This window comes from Squalius cephalus (genome assembly GCF_949319135.1).
Source record: "Squalius cephalus genome assembly, chromosome: 17".
NCBI classification, from domain to species: Eukaryota; Metazoa; Chordata; class Actinopteri; order Cypriniformes; family Leuciscidae; genus Squalius; species Squalius cephalus.
In genome coordinates this window covers 37,082,414-37,100,815 of record NC_137138.1, presented here as the reverse complement: position 1 = coordinate 37,100,815, position 18,402 = coordinate 37,082,414, and the positions used below count along the sequence as shown (strand labels likewise).

The 18,402-nt window shown below is 41.0% G+C and overlaps 1 protein-coding gene across 6 annotated transcripts in view; it reads left to right on the top strand.

Moving 5' to 3' along the window:
• LOC307174564 (uncharacterized protein) overlaps positions 1 to 18,402 on the top strand; it is a 215,002-nt gene that overhangs the window by 147,376 nt on the left and 49,224 nt on the right. For all 6 annotated transcript variants that reach the window (XM_079898453.1, XM_079898455.1, XM_079898452.1 and 3 more), the window contains one exon: positions 6,089 to 7,798. In XM_079898453.1, coding sequence (XP_079754579.1) covers positions 6,089 to 7,798 — 1,710 coding nt within the window. The remainder of the gene's footprint in view (positions 1 to 6,088; positions 7,799 to 18,402) is intronic.

Sequence of the window (18,402 nt, the reverse complement as noted above, 5' to 3'; positions counted from 1 at the left end):
GAATTTCTTGAATAGTGGGTAATGAATAAGCATCGCTCTGGGTAATAGCATTGAGTTTTCGATAGTCTACACAAAAGTGTACTCCTCCTGTCTTTTTTGGAACAAGAACCACGGGTGAAGCCCAAGGTGATGAGGAGGGTTCAATAACTCCAGCAGTTAACATTTCCTCTATAAGTTCTTTCATAATCTTCATTTTGGAGGGAGAAGCTCTATAAGGTTTACTTTTCACAGGCACATCCTCCGCAAGAAAAATCTGATGATTTAATAACTCGGTGTGACCGAGTTTATTGCTACACACATCAGAATTGTGTTGCAGTTGTCCCAACAATATCAGTTTTCCTTTGTTTCCAACTGAGCATGCTGGACTGCTTTTTCTACCAGATCTGCAAATTCACCTTCAAAGCTTGGTAATGCCAGAGTCGTTGGAATAGCTGTAAATAAAGCCACTGGGCGAGTGGGCGTTCAAGTCCCCAATCATTCAAATTCTGGAAACCACCATTAAAAGGAAATCTTTGTTTCTCATCAGGTTTGAACCAGTAGGTGTTAGTCGTCATCCTGTGTCTACAATAGCATTTCCTTTCCATTGGCGAACCATCAGCGAAACCATCAGTTGATGCGGGCTAGTGTTACCTGTAGCTAGTAAGGGAACTCTGTCTCTTCTATTTTTCCTAACAATTAGCTCTCTTGTCTTAACATTATCCTGTTGGATTAACGCATTTACTGTGGGATAGAACTGATGACCAGAAGTATTATCAACACTAGATGCACTACTACTTCGCAAAGTATCCTTGTTCTTGTTTAAAGGGTATTGACGACAAGATGCTGGTGAATGTGCTCCCTTACATTTCCAACAAAAAATTGGGGCAACCTTCTCTTGATCCTTTTTATTACCTTGAGTCTGGGGATTCTGACTTTCTGTTTAAATAATTTTATTGGAGAAACATTTACGCTGTTCATATTGCTGTTGATTTTGTTTATCGTTCTCCAACTGCTGTCCCAAATGAACTAATTCGTCCACCGTGGACACTCTATGTCGTAACTCACTGGCAATGCTAGGATTTATATTTTTTAGGATGAGTTTAATTACTTCTTCCTCTGCAATTTCCGGTTTCCAACGCCTACACAGAGAATGATACATATACGCAAAATCTCTTATGCTCTCATTTTCTCCTTGAACTCGGTTACGGATTCTCTCCGCCAGTTCATCAACATAATCTTCTGACAAGAAAGCTGATAGGAAGCTAGTCTGGAACTCAGCCCACATAGAAATAGAATATCTGGCTACATCCCACCAATCATGGGCAGTACCGTGCAACACATTTCGAAGAGTGGCAGTCAACTCCTCATTTGAAAGTGGATTCAAGGCTAAATAATCGTGACATTTCTCAATGTATGTCAATGGATCTGGATCATCTTCTTTTCTACCAAATGTAGGGAACTCCAACTTAATAGGTACCCTTCCACTGAGGCGACGGCTTATGTCTCCACCAGACATAAGTAAGTCTGTGGGACCCAGTGAACCTTGGTCTGGGATACCTTGCTGTATTGTAGATTGTAACAGATAAAGTACACTTGCAACATCAACTGAAGCTACCACAGGATTGGTCTGAGGATGAACCCCAACTGGTGGAGTGTCATGAGTAATAGTAGATGGTTGTGAAATAGGAATCACTGGTGTATAATTAATACCATCTTGTTTAAGTGAAGCCAAATCCTGAGAAAGTACTTACCGTATTTTCCGGACTATAAGTCGCACTTTTTTTCATAGTTTGGCTGGTCCTGCGACTTATAGTCAGGTGCGACTTGTATATCAAAATTAATTCAGACTGAGATGAACCAAGAGAAAACATTACTGTCTTCAGCAGTGAGAGGGCGCAGTATGGCGGAGTTGTTCAGAAGCGACACCATATGAAGAAAATTCATTGGATTCAGTGATGTGGAATGAGATCGCGGGAGCTTGGTGAACTTGTTTACTGGTAACTTGCTTGTTAGACTCGCTGGCTTATGTTAATTTAGCCTATTCAGCCTCACAGGTATATGTTCTTTATGCTATTGTGTAGCTAAATAACTGATAATGTGTTGCGTTAACATACCGGATACCTACTCAGCCTGTTGTTCTGTGTGCTACTGTGTAGATTAATAACTTGCCTTTCCAGATTAAATGTCTTGGATTGTGTGAAAAACAAATCTAAACAAATGCAACTTATAGTCCAGTGCGACTTATATATGTTTTTTTCCTCTTCATGACGCATTTTTTGACTGATGCGACTTATACTCCGGAGCGACTTATAGTCCGAAAAATACGGTAATCTGTTGGTTTTGTGAACGAAATTCTGATGAACTTCTCAATGGCGGTTTGAAGAGGTTTTATGATAGCTTCCATGTCTTTTTCTAAACGTTCCAACCGCCAGCTTACACTAGCTGAACTCTGAGTCCGATGATAATCAAACTGCTGGTTTAAGGTATGAAGGAAATTTTTCTGCCCCTCTGTATTCAAAAATTTTAAATCTTGATGTAGAGTGGTTATAGTATTTATAAGCTCAACTTTGAGTTCTTGTTGGTCATTTTTAATACTTCTGATTTCTTGAGCCATCAACTGTTGAGTTGTTACTGGTTTGTCCACAGAAGAATCCTGTATATAACCAATTTCATGTTTGGGCAGATCAACAAAACTTGGTATCAAAGTAGGTGCAAATACAGAATCACAACACAAGTCAATATCTATTAAAGAATATGCTGTTGTAGTTGTCAATGGGAAGGAGATTCAGAAGAAAGACGAAGACTAAGTCTCTGCGGGGAAGCCATGTCTTCTGCAGAAAAGAATTATCCCTCCAGGTTGTGGTTTCTTGAATAACACAACCATGCAAAGCTCTCACTGTTCAATGATTCAGTGTCTCAGTTCAATGATTCAATATCTAATTTCAACGATTCCATGACTCAGTTCAACGATTCAGTGACTCAGTTCAACGATTCAATGACTCAGTTCAACGAATCAGTGACTCAGTTCAACGATTCAATGACTCAGTTCAACGGTTCATTCAAAAGTTCAAAACATTCAGTATCTCTCACTGTTCAACGCTGCCGTGACTTAATTCAAACATTCCTCAGGCAGGAAACAAGAAAAAATGCTCAAAAAAATAATGAAACAGGGAAATACTTGAGTAACGATCATCCTCCAGGGTTTAACAGTAATGGGAACCGGGAATTTCAATTCAAACCAGCCGTTTAGTTGCCATCTCTCGTCTAGTTGCCAGCGTTAATCCATAACTGATGTCCGTAACAACTGGATCAGGCTCAATCACTGTGTTTAGACCTCCAGTGTTAGTCCATTTTCAGTCCTCTAACCTCCGACATCCGACAAAGTTAGCATTTCAGGAAGGTGTGGATAGCACATTCTAGCGCTAGCTATCTCCGTTCCATTTTTTCTTTGCCTTTATACTCACAACTCTCTCTGACAACATCGCCCTCCTGTGGACATTACAATCATTTTTGATGACAACATCCACTTCGTCACAATTTTGATGCTTACTTACAAGGCACTGCATGGTTTGGCACCTCAATACTTGACCGAGCTTTTAACTCCATATACTCCAAACGTGATCTTCGTTCTTCGGAAACTGGTCTTTTAACCCTCTGAGGTCTGAGCTGTTTTCTGGGCCCTGGAGGTGTTCTGACATGCTCTGACATTTCTGGTTATTTCTGTTACTTGTGACATTTTCATAGCTAAAGTCTAATTACACTGTATTCAGCACAAACTCTGCTACAATTATATATCAGCAGCATGTATGTAAAAGTTTGTAGTTTTGAGATAATGACATTTATGCGTGGTTTGTGAAAATACAAAAAAAAATCTCACTGAAATAAGGCTATGAAACCCATACTGATTATTTCTTCACAAGACTTTTGAAAATTGTATCACATAGCCTAGAATATTTGCTCTAAAACTATGTGAAAATCACCCTGACTGCTCATTCAGAATAAGACAATATATTGATTTAAAAATTTTACGACGTGTTTTGTGTCTAAAAGCCTTATGCGGGAAAGGCCTTATGCCTTAAGCTTTTCTCACCTGAGAAAGACAAAGACCCTCCCCTAATGGCCCTATTAGGAGCTATCAGGCTGTCATTTGCCCCTGTCATTCTGAGCAACCTTGCACAATACTGTAAATGAGGACATTTAAAAAAGAATGGCTTTTAAATTGTTTGGATTTATTTACAACACAGCATAGTCCAAAGATACACAACAAGTGCCAAAAAAAGCTCTTATTGAAAACAGTGATCCAAAGACAGAGACCTTTGTGCCATTCCTAAAAACATTGTACATACCTTTCATTTCCAAGGTGTTTGATTTTCACTTTACCATGTACAGAGGCTCATGTGAATGTTGAATTCAGCAGGACTCAGTGTCATCTGGGCCCTGAAAAAAAAGTGAACATACTGATATCAAGAGAAAGGCCTGCACGATTTTGGGAATACATTTTAGATTTTTCTGGTTAAAATTGCTTTTTAAAATTCACAGAATACACACACACACACACACACACACACACACGTTTCCAACAATATATAGGCTAATATAATGAACAGTGAACACCAGGTTTGTTGTGCCTTGTAGGCATAAGCTATGCGCAGTGCTGGATAAAATAATAACCTATAACATTATAAATCTTCCAAAAGATTTCAGTAACAACTAAGCTAGAGAAAAATATATTGATTATCATGTTACTTCACATGTTTCCATTCGTTATGATGATATGAAATGAGATAATAGTGAAAACATGAAGCCGTTTGCTTTCGCGATCGCGATCCAAAATATGATACATTCAAACACGATCCCGATCCAAAATATGATAATGCGATCACGATCCAAAATATGATACATTCAAACGCGACCACGATCCAAAATATGATAATGCGATCACGATCCAAAATATGATACATTCAAACGCGATCTCGCTCGAATATAAAACATTATGGTTACCATATACATATCTACGTTTGAGCAGATATCCACAAACACAGTAACAGTAAACACGGGTCTAAATATTATAATATTCACCATATATCTAGGAACAGTTCAACTGTTGCAACAATAGCAAACTAATATGTAAGAATTTCTTACCTTACATCTTTCATTTCTTCAAATCGCGTTATTCTTCTTCTGAGGTAAATCCAATGTAAGCTCAGGCACGTCTTTCAAACTCGACGAAAAGTGAAGTGAAGTGTTTTGTTGTTGAGGAAAATGAGCCCGATCGCGTTCCATGTGGAGATTTGCATGTGAATATCTTTTGCGCCCGTGGGCGTGGTAAATTAAAAAAATAATTAGGAAGGGTTTGAGAAGCTGGACATCTTGTTGGTTTTATACAAATTACTTAAAAAACAGAGAATATTTGTTTTCGTTTTGAATCCGATCATTAAAAAGTACACACTTATATGTTTATAAAGGTATATGGCTCATAAATGTGTGACAAGTATTCGCTGAGTTTTGTTTCAGTTTATAGACGTGCTCAAGAAAAAAAAGTTCAAGAAAAAAAAGGCAGAACGCACACCCTGTTTATTTTCTTTTTTTTACAAAAGCACAATGTTTTGATTTGATTGTAAGTGGACACATACAAAAGGAGAAATATCACAGATTCTTTTTTTATATTTATTTTTTCCTGTGTGACCATAAATGACGGAGTAATTGAAGTTTATAGTGCTACAATGTGGAGAAAATCCAGCAAAACGCGCCGGCGCGTTTTTCGACCTCAGAGGGTTAACTGTTCCCTCAAATCGATTAAGATTAATGGGAGATGGGGCTTTTCCTTCATTAGCTCCAAAACTTTGGAATTCTCTACCGATTGAGATTAGGCAAGCTAAATCTTTTGGTATTTTTAAATCACAGCTTAAAACAATTTTTTTCTGGTTAGCTTTTAATTGATTTATTGTCTTTTATGTTTAATTTACAGTGTATTATGTCTCTTTGTGTGCTGTATCTTTGTTGTTTTAATAGTTTCTGTACAGCGCTTTGAGATGTACATGTACATACAGGTGCTATAAAAATAAAGGTTATTATTATTATTATTATTAAAAGCCATTTCTCATTTCAGGTGTCACTCTGTGGGATGAGAAATCATTGAGAGCAGATTTGGACAGTCGTCCACAGTCCATGACAGATTTGAAGTTCAGTAGCTCTGACTCTCTGTCCAGTAAGTCCAGTCTCCTGGGTGTGAGTGCTTCCCTAAAGGCCAGCTTCTTGGCAGGGCTGGTGGAGGTGGGAGGATCTGCCAAGTTCCTGCGTGACACTAAATCCTCAAACCAACAGTCCAGAGTTACAATGTATTACAGCGAACGCACAAGATTTGAACAGGTCCCTGTGACTCAGTTGGGTCAGATTACCTACCCTCAGGTCTTTGACCAGAAAACTGCAACTCATGTAGTCACAGGTGTACTATACGGAGCTCAGGCCGTCATGGTGTTTGATCGGAGATTTACAGAAGAGGAAGACAAGCAGGAGATTGAGGGAGAACTGAATGTCATGGTTGAGAATATTCAGGGACACAGAGCTGTAGATATGACAGATGCTCAAAAGAAGGTGGCTAAGAATATTGCCTGCACATTTTATGGTGACGTCCGCCTTGAGCAGAACCCCACCACTTACATGGAGGCCCTAGAGGTGTACAAGAAGCTCCCCACTATACTGAAGGAGAATCCACAGAATGCATTTCCAATAAAAGTCTGGCTCTATCCTCTTTCTAAACTGGATACAAAAGCTGCTCAGTTGGAGAGAGAAATTAGCACAAGTCTGGTTTCCAACACTGAAGATATAATAGAGAGGCTGGGAGAAGTACAGAGGACATGCAACGACCTCTCCAGAAAAACACTGGTAAATGTTTTCAAAGACATCAAAGAGAGGCTCCGTCTATTTCAGGGCTCTCTTACCACTTACGAAACGGTGCTCCTGAAAGAAGTGGCCAAGGTCTTGCCTGCTATACGAGGAGGAGAGATGGAGCAACATTCATTGGAAGACATCCTGAAGATCCACTACAGCTCCCCCTTTAATGCTAGCATGCTTAACCCATGGTTAGATCATGCAAAGGCTGAACTTAACCTCTTGAGTTCTCAAACCAAGATGCTGGAGGGAATCACAACTGTAGACTCAAACCGTCTCAACAACATCCTCCTTGATCCTGATATTGATGTTGTGGTGTGCTTGACCTTCACATCTATGAAGTATGAAGACCCGTATCTCTCAGCCATGAAGAAGTTTCTGGAATCTGATCAGTTTAAAGAGCTAGATGTGGGGATGAAACACAATTCTAGCATGTTAGCATCTGTCAGAAAGGGGTTCAACGATCCTGATGTCATCTCAAAGATGAGAAAGAACTTATATCTTTTCAGAAGTTTTTCAGAGGCTAATAAAGATGAAAAGAGATATCGATTAATTATTTCTGCCATCCCCGATCCCTCCAATCCTGGCTCCTCTATCTATCTGTATGAATCAGGAAAGCTGACAGACACACAGTTCCAGCCCGTGTCGAAGCCTCCTCCACCAGAAGTGATGAAGGTCCTGGAGCATGGTGTGACCCTGAAACTGCAGAAGTCCCCAACTGGAGAAAATGTGCAGTTCAGAGTGGAGTACCAGCAGGTGAAACCAGATTCTGGCGCTGAGGAACAGTGGATTATCATGAACCCAACTAATGAAGTCTTTAATCTGACTGGATTGGAGTCTGGAAATCAGTACTCGATCCGCTACAGGATAGTGGGTAAAGTGGGAGTGAGTGAAGCCAGTGACACTATTGGCTCCATACTGTCTTCAGGTAAGTGTTATATGCACTTTTTTTTGCATTAATATTTATCTTTTAAAAATATATATATATTTCGCTTCATTCACTGTCAATGTTTGCATTGACAACCATATTTCCTAACATGTGTGGCTATAGTTAAACGTGTAACATGTTGTAAAGTGTTTCCCGTTTGACTATATATATGAACGTATTATTTCCTTCATTCATGTTGTTACAGATAGTCCGTAAAGACGCAGAGTATATCATGTATTTGGTGTCTAATGTCGGCTACTATACTTAAAGTCGACATGAAATCAAAATTGACCCTATTTACTTTGTTAGCGCATATTACTAGTCTTGTGGTGAACAATTAATCCATGCATGTTAATACACAGGAAAAAATTGTTTGACGTGGTAATCTTTAATCAAAGTCTGAAAAGTTACTTCCGGTCTGAAATGGCCTTCCTTTTCTGATGACATAGGCTTAACGGCTTGGGTTGTAAAACGCTTAACCACTCCCCTCAAACCGTCAGTCTGCTATAAGCGAGAGATGGAGAGGATGAGCGCTGACACTATAACCCTGCCCTCTGTTCAATATTCTTTTTGTTGTGAATCATCAGACTCAGGTCCATTTGCAACAGTTTATTATTCAAAGTCAACAGGCAAGGGTCCAATAGCAGCAAGAACAGTGTAGCAGGGCAGGCAAGGCTTAAAGGGAACCAGGCAAGGGGTCAGAGGCAGGCAGCAGACAATACAAGATCCAGGAATCAGGCAGAAGGTCAATGGGCAGGCAGCAGACAATTAAAGAGAGAGTTTCAGCAAGGGTAACAAACACAGGCAGAATAACTTTATAGAAAATGCTCAGAGATATGCACAACAGTGAAACAAGACTTTGCACAGAGTGTGCTGTGAGTGTGGTTTATTTAGGGCTGGGAATGAGTAACAGCTGTGTGTGATCATTACTCACAGGTGAAAATGGGATCAGTGCAAGAGTGAGGCATTGTGGGATTTGGAGTTTGAGAGACAGTCAGTATTCGGGTGAGTGCGCCCGTTGGCGGTTACTGAGAGAGATTGAGGGACTGGTAGTCGTGACACCGTTTCACTTAACAAAACTTGAGAAAAGTCATTTGCAACTTCCGGTTCACGCAGACTTTAATCATATGACATTCACAATAAACAATACAAAGCCTTAAACAAGTGACATGTAAGCAGACTTACTCTCCCCTTCCTTATTTGCTTTTTATATAAATGATTTAGCTCAAGAAATTAAGCAGGGTAATTTTGGTGTGCCAATTGAGGACATGAATTTAAGTATTCTGCTTTATGCAGATGACATTGTTTTGATAGCTGAAAATGAAGTGAATTTACAAAATATGCTGAATATAATGAGTTTATGGTGTAGTAAATGGCGTCTCACTATTAATAGTGAAAAAACACAGGTTGTTCATTTTCGGGGGAAAGGTGAATTACAAAGTATTCATACATTTCAGTTTGGCCCTGTGTCCTTGAAGTATACTCATCATTATAAATATCTTGGTTTTGTTTTTGATGAAAATATGAAGTTTATAGAGGGAAGAAAAATACTAGCAGAGTCTGCAGGAAGAGCATTAGGTTCCGTGTTGAGCAAAATGAAACTCTGTACAGATCTTGGTTTTTCTACATTTACACAATTGTATAAATCTTTGGTTGACTCAGTTTTGTTTTATGCTGCAGGAGTTTGGGGTTTTGAAGAGGTTTTTGATTGTAACTCTGTTCAAAATCGTGCTTTAAGGTGTTTTCTTGGTGTGCATAAATATGCAGCAAAGGTAGCTGTTAATGGGGATGCAGGATGGGATCCATGTATTGTAAAACAAAGGTGTGAAATGGTGCGATTGTGGAACCGTCTTGTCAGTCTGCCAGAGGAAAGGCTAACTAGGAAAATTTTTAATTGGGACAGAGTAAAGCATCACCCCTGGTCTGGAGAGGTTTCAATAATATTGTTTGCATCTGACTTGCATATAATGTATCAAAATAATCTCCAATGTAATATAAATGTTGTCAGACAAAGATTGTTAAGTAAATATGAAGATCAATGGAAACAGGAGATATGGAAGAAGCCAAAATTAAGAAATTATGTTCAGTTTAAGAATGATTATGTTACAGAACCTTATATTTTCCTAAATCTAAAGAGAAGGCAGAGGTCCCTCTGTGCTCAAATGAGAACTAGTACCTTACCTCTGGCAGTGGAAGTGGGTCGATTTAAAGGTACACCTGAACATTTACGTTTGTGTGAATTTTGTGATCTCCAGGTTGTGGAAGATGAATTTCATTTAGTTTTTTATTGTCCTTTATATTGTGACATAAGGGACTCTCTTTTTGAATCAATTCAGTTAAAAAATCCTGATATTTTCTGGAAATATGAAGGGGAGATTTTGTGCTGGCTGTTTGAAAATGATGTTTTTGCTTTGGCGAAATTTATAGAAAAGGCCTGGTATCTGCGGCAAAGTATTCTGTATCCCATATGAAAAGTCATTTTTATTTGTATGTGTACTTATTTTTATGGATTTAGTTATGTTATGTTAGGTTCTATGTTACGTCACGTGGCTATCTGGAGATAATTATTAAATTATTACTGTAGTGTCTAATAAGCCCATGAGGGCTGGGCACCTTGGTGCTTGACACGTAAATAAACAAATCAATCAATCAATCAAAAAAAATTTACATTCCTCTGTATAAAAAACAATCGGACATTTAAAAATATAGCTTACATCAAAATAAATTAAATAAATTAATAACAATAATAAACAAAACACACAAAAAATATATATAAATAATCAGTTTAAAACACAAAAACGGTTGACTCTTAAGCCCACTGCAGAAAGACAACAGTCATCCCTGAAAGGAGTCATAACCTAGTATTACCTTGGATACCCAACGCTCTATTATAGTCTTTCAGGCCCTTCTAAAAAAGAAAAGTGGAAAAAAAATAAACACAGAGCTCCTCAGACCCTTATTTCAGAAGGCATTATTGTCTCGTGAGATCTGATGCGATATTTTGGCTGTGGTGGACAGTCATTTTAATAATGCAAATGAGGGGCGCGTTGATTGGTTGCAGGAAGGAGGGGGGTTGACAAAGCAGGTAACGCTTTAGCATATCATTCCAAAATGACATCATGGCGCAAGTTGTGAATGAACCCGACCTGGCCGTGACCGGCTTCCCGGCCAGTGTATAAGCGTTAGGCAATCAATATACCTTAGCCGAATTCATGATGATCTCAGTCTTTTGTTGTTTGCAAAGTATCAGCCATTCCCCATGTTTACCTCGAAGCTAATACTCCCGCCAGTGTTGTGCCTGAACGCGTTCATTGAAAGATAGTTCATGAACTCGTTCATATTTTGGGTGAACGTGAACTGAACGTACCGCATTACTGCCTGATGAACGTTACTGTGAACTCGTTCATTCTGGTGTCTGTGAACGCCACGCTCTCTCAGTTTAACTTCGTTCAGTAGGATGCCAGATTTCTATAAAGCCTTCCAGGCGAAAACCCACCTAAAACCCACCGTAAACCGCCCTTAATATGTAGCGGAAAACACCCAATCTGGCAACACCAGCCACCAGTGTCAATTGACTCTCTTGTTTGATCTCGTTCATCAAAATGAACAAATATTTTTTCGAGTCATTTCGTTCATTTAAGGGGCTTGAAATGTTACTATTAACTGGCAAATTCCCCGAACACATCCACCTTCGCAATCTTGATCATATTCTGAATTAAGAAATTAAGAAATCATTATAATGCAGTCAAAAATCGTTTACAGGGAACATAAATAATTACTTCACCTCAAGTCTTTCGTTTATTTGTCTAGTGACAGACGTAATAATGGATCGTTCATGATCGACTCATCACTTACGTTACAAATCAAAACAAAAAGCAGAAAGTGTCAGGATTCAAGCACGGAGATCGAGGTAAGTGAATTTCAAACACAACTTTATTTATAGGTGACACAAGTGCAAGGTGAATTCAGGTGCAGATTCTGTGAAGATCTCTTGGCGCGGGGATAACAGCAGGTAAGCCAGATAAACTCAGGAAAGTTGAAACAACAGTCTCGGTTCGTTAATCCTTATCTCCTTTCTAACGGATGTGATCGGAGTCGGTCGGATTGGATGAGGATTTGGAAACTCAGGAGAACGCTGGATCACAGGAATCAGATATCAGATCTGGAGACATCAGAACAAAGTTACAAAGGTTAGTGTCTTTCAAGCGGGTATACAATAGATCCAGGAAACTCAGTGGAAGCAGAGGATCAGGATACAACGGGATAAGGTCAGTTCCTGTTGGAGGCTTGACATAGACTGGAGCTATCGTGAGTGTTTTAAGTGTTGACTAATGAGGTTGTTGATAGTGATTAGGTGTGGGTGATTAGTATTCTGGAGAGAGCGATCTCTGTGTGGTGGATGGAACCAAGCTTGATCGGTCCCTGATATTACCCCCCCCCCCTCCAGAGTCCGCGTCAGCGGATCTTGGACCTCGACGTCGTGGGGGTCTGCCTCGAGGTCGTGGTGCAGGTCTCTCAGGATGTTGATCATGAAATTCAGTGAGCAAATTGGGATCAAGGATGTCATTACGAGGTACCCAACACCTTTCCTCCGGTCCATAACTCTCCCAATCCACCAAATATTCGAGTCCACCCCTTTGACGTCTGGAGTCCAAAATCTCCTTTACAGAGTAGATGGGATCAGCTTCAATGGGTGGATTTGAAGGGTTGTCGTCTGGCATAGGACCAGTAGAGGGGACAGATACGGGTGAGTGATGGGGTTTCAGGAGAGAGACGTGAAATGTGGGATGGATGCGGTACTGAGCAGGAAGACAGAGTTTGTAGGTAACTGGACAGATTTGTCTTTCGATGGGAAACGGACCAATGTACTTTGGACTCAGTTTGCGACAAGGTTATCTTAAACGGATGTCTCAAGTGGAAAGCCAGACTAGTTGTCCTGGTTGGTATTCAGGAGCGTCGTGGCGGTGAGTATCTGCAAAGCGTCTTTGTCGATTCAGAGCTTGCTGGAGATGATGGTGTGCTTGGTTCCATACTCTTTCACTGTCTTGGAACCATGTGTTGACCGCGGGTACTTCTGACGACTCACCAGACCAGGGGAACAATGGAGGTTGGTAACCCAGTACACATTGAAACGGTGTTAGGTTGGTGGATGTCTGCCGCAGGGAGTTTTGGGCATATTCTGCCCACACTAGGTATCGACTCCAGATGTTCTGATTTGAATGACAAAAGGTACGAAGGAACCGGTTGATATCTTGGATTTTTCGTTCTGTTTGACCGTTTGATTGTGGGTGATAGCCCGAGGTTAAACTCACGGTTACATTCATAAAGGCGAAGAATGCCCGCCACACCTTGGAAATGAACTGGGGTCCTCTGTCGGACACTATATCCTCTGGTAGACCAAAGTTACGAAATGTTCCATCAATAGTTCTGCAGTAACAAAGGCTGTAGGCATGTTTTTCAGAGGGACTAGCTTACAGGCCTTAGAAAAGCGATCAATGGCCACAAGGATACCAGTATATCCATCAGAGGGTGGTAGGTCAGTTACGAAATCGACTCCAATATGGGACCAAGGTCGATGAGGAATGGGTAGAGGCATGAGCTTTCCAGCAGGTAAGTGACGTGGACTCTTAGTCATGGCTCATAGGATACATCCCTGTATAAAGGTTCTGATGTCGTGTTGCATGTTTGGCCACCAGTAATAGGTTTGGAGGACTGAACATGTTTTGCTTATTACAGGATGACCCGTTCCAACGGATGAGTGGGCGGAGGAGATTAAAGAAGTTCGAAAATCTTCAGGTACATAGATTTTTCCAGTTGGACATTCTGGCGGACTAGGTTGGTGTTGTGAAATTTCAAGGAGTTGTTCATTTATGTCCCACTGGATGGAATTGACAAACAACTTATCTGGCAGAATTGTGTCAGGTTCCTCTAGGATCGTTATAGACGTGATAGGGCATCTGCTCGGATGTTCTTCGACCCAGGACGATAGGATATTTGGAAGTGAAAACGAGTAAAGAAAAGGGCCCATCTGGCTTGACGTGGAGTGAGTCTTTTAGCTTCCTTCAGATACTGGAGATTTTTGTGATCAGTAAGGACCAGGAACGGATGTTTGGCTCCTTCCAACCAATGCCTCCATTCTTCTAGGGCAAGCTTGACGGCCAGAAGTTCTCGGTTGCCGATATCGTAGTTACTCTCAGCGGTGGATAATTTGCGGGAGAAGAATGCACAAGGCATAGGTTTTGAAGATGAATCTTGGTACTGTGATAAGACTGCTCCTACCCCAGTTGTAGAAGCATCCACCTCAACAATGAATACCTTTTCAGGATTTGGATGACGAAGTAAAGGAGCAGTAGTGAATGCTGTCTTGAGAGACTGAAAAGCATGTTCAGCATCAGAGTTCCAGAGGAGAGACTTTGGTTTTCCTTTCAGGAGAGAAGTTAGTGGAGCAGTTAACATGCTATATTGGTCGATGAATCTTCGATAAAAGTTTGAAAACCCCAGGAACCGTTGCAACTCCTTTACGGACTGTGGGGTGGGCCAGGAGGTGATGGCCTTGGTCTTACGATCATCCATCTCAACTCCTTGTTCGCTTAGATTGTATCCCAGAAATTCGACGGAAGCTTGATGGAATGTACATTTTTCTGCCTTCAGGAACAGAGAAAACTCTCGAAGACGCTGGAGTACAAGAGAGACGTGACGTTGATGTTCCACTGGATCCTTTGAAAAGATTAAGATGTCGTCAATATAGATTATCACAAAATGATTCAGATAGTCTCGGAATATTTCGTCCATGAAACTCTGAAAGACTGATGGGGCGTTTACAAGTCCAAAAGGCATCACCAGATACTCATAGTGCCCTGCGGGAGTGATGAACGCCGTCTTCCACTCATCTCCTTCTCGTATTCTAACGAGATTATATGCACTCCTCAGATCAAGTTTAGTGAATATCTTGGCTTCTCGGAGTTGTTCAAGAGCGGATGGGACCAACGGGAGTGGGTAGCTGAACTTTACCGTGATCCTATTAAGCGCTCTGTAATCTATACATGGACGTAACCCTCCATCCTTCTTAGGAACGAAGAAAAAACTAGCAGCAGCAGGTGAAGTGGATGGTCGGATATACCCCTGTTGTAGAGCCTCTTCGACGTACTTTTGCATGGCCGTTTGTTCGGGGATGGACAAAGAATAAATTCGGCCCTTGGGAATAGACTCCCCAGGAATCAAGTCAATGGCACAATCCCAAGGTCGGTGTGGAGGTAACTTGGATGCTGTAATGGGATTGAACACATCGGAGTACGAGGAGTAACATGAAGGAATTGACACAGACAGATTTTCAGTGGGATTCTCAATGGACATGGAACTCACTGGAATTGATTCTGGTAGGTCGGTTATGGACGAGCTTGGTAATTCAGTATCAGTTGAAGAACATTTGCAACCCCATGTCAGGATCTTGCCCGATTTCCAATCTAAGGAAGGTTGGTGTCGTATAAGCCACGGTCGACCCAGTATGATATCAGTCTGGCTGTTTTCTAACACAAATGGGTTAAATAGTTCATGGTGTGTGTCTTCAACACATAAGATGATGGGTGTTATCTGAGATGTTACGTACCCCTTATTGATGGTTTCACCCGTTACTGCATGGATGGAGTATGGCTTGGAGGTGTTGGATTTCTGGAGCTGGAGCTTCTTACAGAGGTTTCCGGAAATGAAGTCCCCTGCTGAGCCGGAGTCCACGATGGCTGTGACAGAAATATGGAAATCCGTAGATTTTAAAATCACGGGGATCATTAATGGAGCTGATACTGAGAGGGAGGTTAGAACTGAACTCACAAGTAGTCGAGGAGGTCGCGTAGGAGAGGAACGTAGGAAATGACCCTCAACTCCACAGTACAGACATAATTTCAATTCACGGCGTCGAGCACGTTCAGCCTGAGACAATCGATGAGTGTCCACTGTTGATTCTGGGTATAATTCTGAGGAATTCAGTAGTGGTGCAAAAGCTGATGGTTGAACTTCACGATAACAACTCTGAGATCTTTGGTGTACGCGTAGAGCTTGTTGTATAAATTTCTCAAGTACCAGGGTATCATCATAGATTGCTAGCTGGAGACGAAGTGCAGGATTAAGACCACGTCGATAGACAGAGAGAAGAGCCTTTTCATTCCAACCGCTTGCAGAGGCTAGAGTACGGAATTCCACTGAATATTCAGAAACAGATCTTTTACCTTGGCGTAACTGTAGCAGTTTATCGCTAATAGAGGAATCTTCTACAGGACGTCCGAAAACTTCTTTGAAATGATTTACAAAATCCTGGACTGAGGATGTAACTGTAGTTTCCTGCATCCACAACGTTTCTGCCCATCTTAATGCCGGTCCAGATAACTGTTGAATAATGAAAGAAATCTTTGATTTTTCTGTTGGATATAACTGGGTTTGTTGTTCAAGAGCAAGTGAGCATTGCAGCAGAAATCCGTTGCAATCCTCCGCCCGACCGGAGCAAACCAGCGAGGAAGCGGGATTTGCGGAAGCGAATTGCCAGCGGCGACTGTAGGTTGCATAGGATTCGCAGCTGGGATTGCAGGTTGCGCACGATCCATAGCAGCGTTCCTTCTTCTCTTTTTGTTGGTCAAGCCTTCTGTCAGGATTCAAGCACGGAGATCGAGGTAAGTGAATTTCAAACACAAATTTATTTATAGGTGACACAAGTGCAAGGTGAATTCAGGTGCAGATTCTGTGAAGATCTCTCGGCGCAGGGATAACAGCAGGTAAGCCAGATAAACTCAGGAAAGTTGAAACAACAGTCTCAGTTCGTTAATCCTTATCTCCTTTCTAACGGATGTGATCGGAGTCGGTCGGATTGGATGAGGATTTGGAAACTCAGGAGAACGCTGGATCACAGGAATCAGATATCAGATCTGGAGACATCAGAACAAAGTTACAAAGGTTAGTGTCTTTCAAGCGGGTATACAATAGATCCAGGAAACTCAGGGGAAGCAGAGGATCAGGATACAACGGGATAAGGTCAGTTCCTGTTGGAGGCTTGACATAGACTGGAGCTATCGTGAGTGTTTTAAGTGTTGACTAATGAGGTTTTTGATAGTGATTAGGTGTGGGTGATTAGTATTCTGGAGAGAGCGATCTCTGTGTGGTGGATGGAACCAAGCTTGATTGGTCCCTGATAGCAAGGAGGCGTCGTATGATCATTTAAACGTGTTTTATGATAAGGTCGGTGAAGATGGGAAAAAATCTGACGCATATCTTCAGTGTTAAAACTGATAAAATAATTGTCTGTGGTTATATATGGGCTGTGGTAATCATTTTGAAAAATAATATCTCGCAGCAACATGGAAAAAAAGAACTATGAACTAGTTATTTTTGGAACTGTGAACTTAGTTAGAAATGTTGAGTATATGAACTATGAACTGAACTAGTTCATTTTAAAATTTGTGAACTGAACTTTGAACTAGTTCATGTAGAAAGTGAACTTTCCCAACACTGACTCCCGCTAGCATACAATAGCCACATTAGCAGTTAGCTGCTGTTTGTTACACACAGTAGAGCAATAAAAACACAGTCTTACCGTTTCAATTGCAGGCAAGTCTCTGATCAGCTTCGATGCCAACTTCGCCTGATATTGCCCCAAATTTGTGAAGAATTCCGGCGTAAAATGTTAAGCACAGACACCTAACGTTAAGCCAGTGGGAAGGGTCGTAGGAACCGCGTCATTAAAATGAATTTAATCCACTGGTCCTGATAGCTAGGTCAGTTCTTGGTAGAGATTTACATGTTGATTCTGGCAGTCAACAACAGAGCAACTCACGTCTGCACTACGTTCCAGCATCTTTCTCGACTGAACCAGACTGAAGGGGGAGATGGGGCACTTCCCGCGGCATAGGTCTGCGGTGTCCATATATGGTATATCCTGCCCCGTCATGACGTCAAGTCGGTGCAGAAATTAAAATCTTGTATTTGAGTGAGCATGCACGCGCGCTGGTTTACGAACCCTGGGGTAAACAAACGCTTCACTTTTAAATATCGGCTTCCCGGCCAGTGTATAATCGTTAGGCAATCATAACATACATTGATTTCCGTGGAAAAGTGAAAATTACAGGTTATGACTCCTTGAAAACGAAATGATTATGATTAATACAGTGTTAATTTCGTTGACGAATAATTTTCGTCATTATTTTCGTCAACAACATTTTTTCACAAATGAAAACGAGACGATAACTAAATAAAAACTAGTTTTGAATGACAAAAACTATGACGAAAATCTATTGACATTTTCGTCAACGAATAAAAACTAGACGAAAATGTTAGATAGTGAAGATTTGGGAAGCGATCCAGTCTGATGTCCTGCATTTGTCGTAGATGCGCACATTTGTACTGTGACGTGAGCGGCACGCATGCGCTGCATGTCTCATAAAACGTTAAAACATGTAAACGTCTGGGAGAATGAGTAGAGCAGATATGAAGATCTGAATAAGAGTGATGACGCTAAAAAAATCTATTCAGTACGGTTTTCTGCGCACACACCCGACCCGAAACGTGCAGCCATTCACATCATACAGCGCGCGAGTACAGAATTGAGCTCTCTTTTGTGTCTG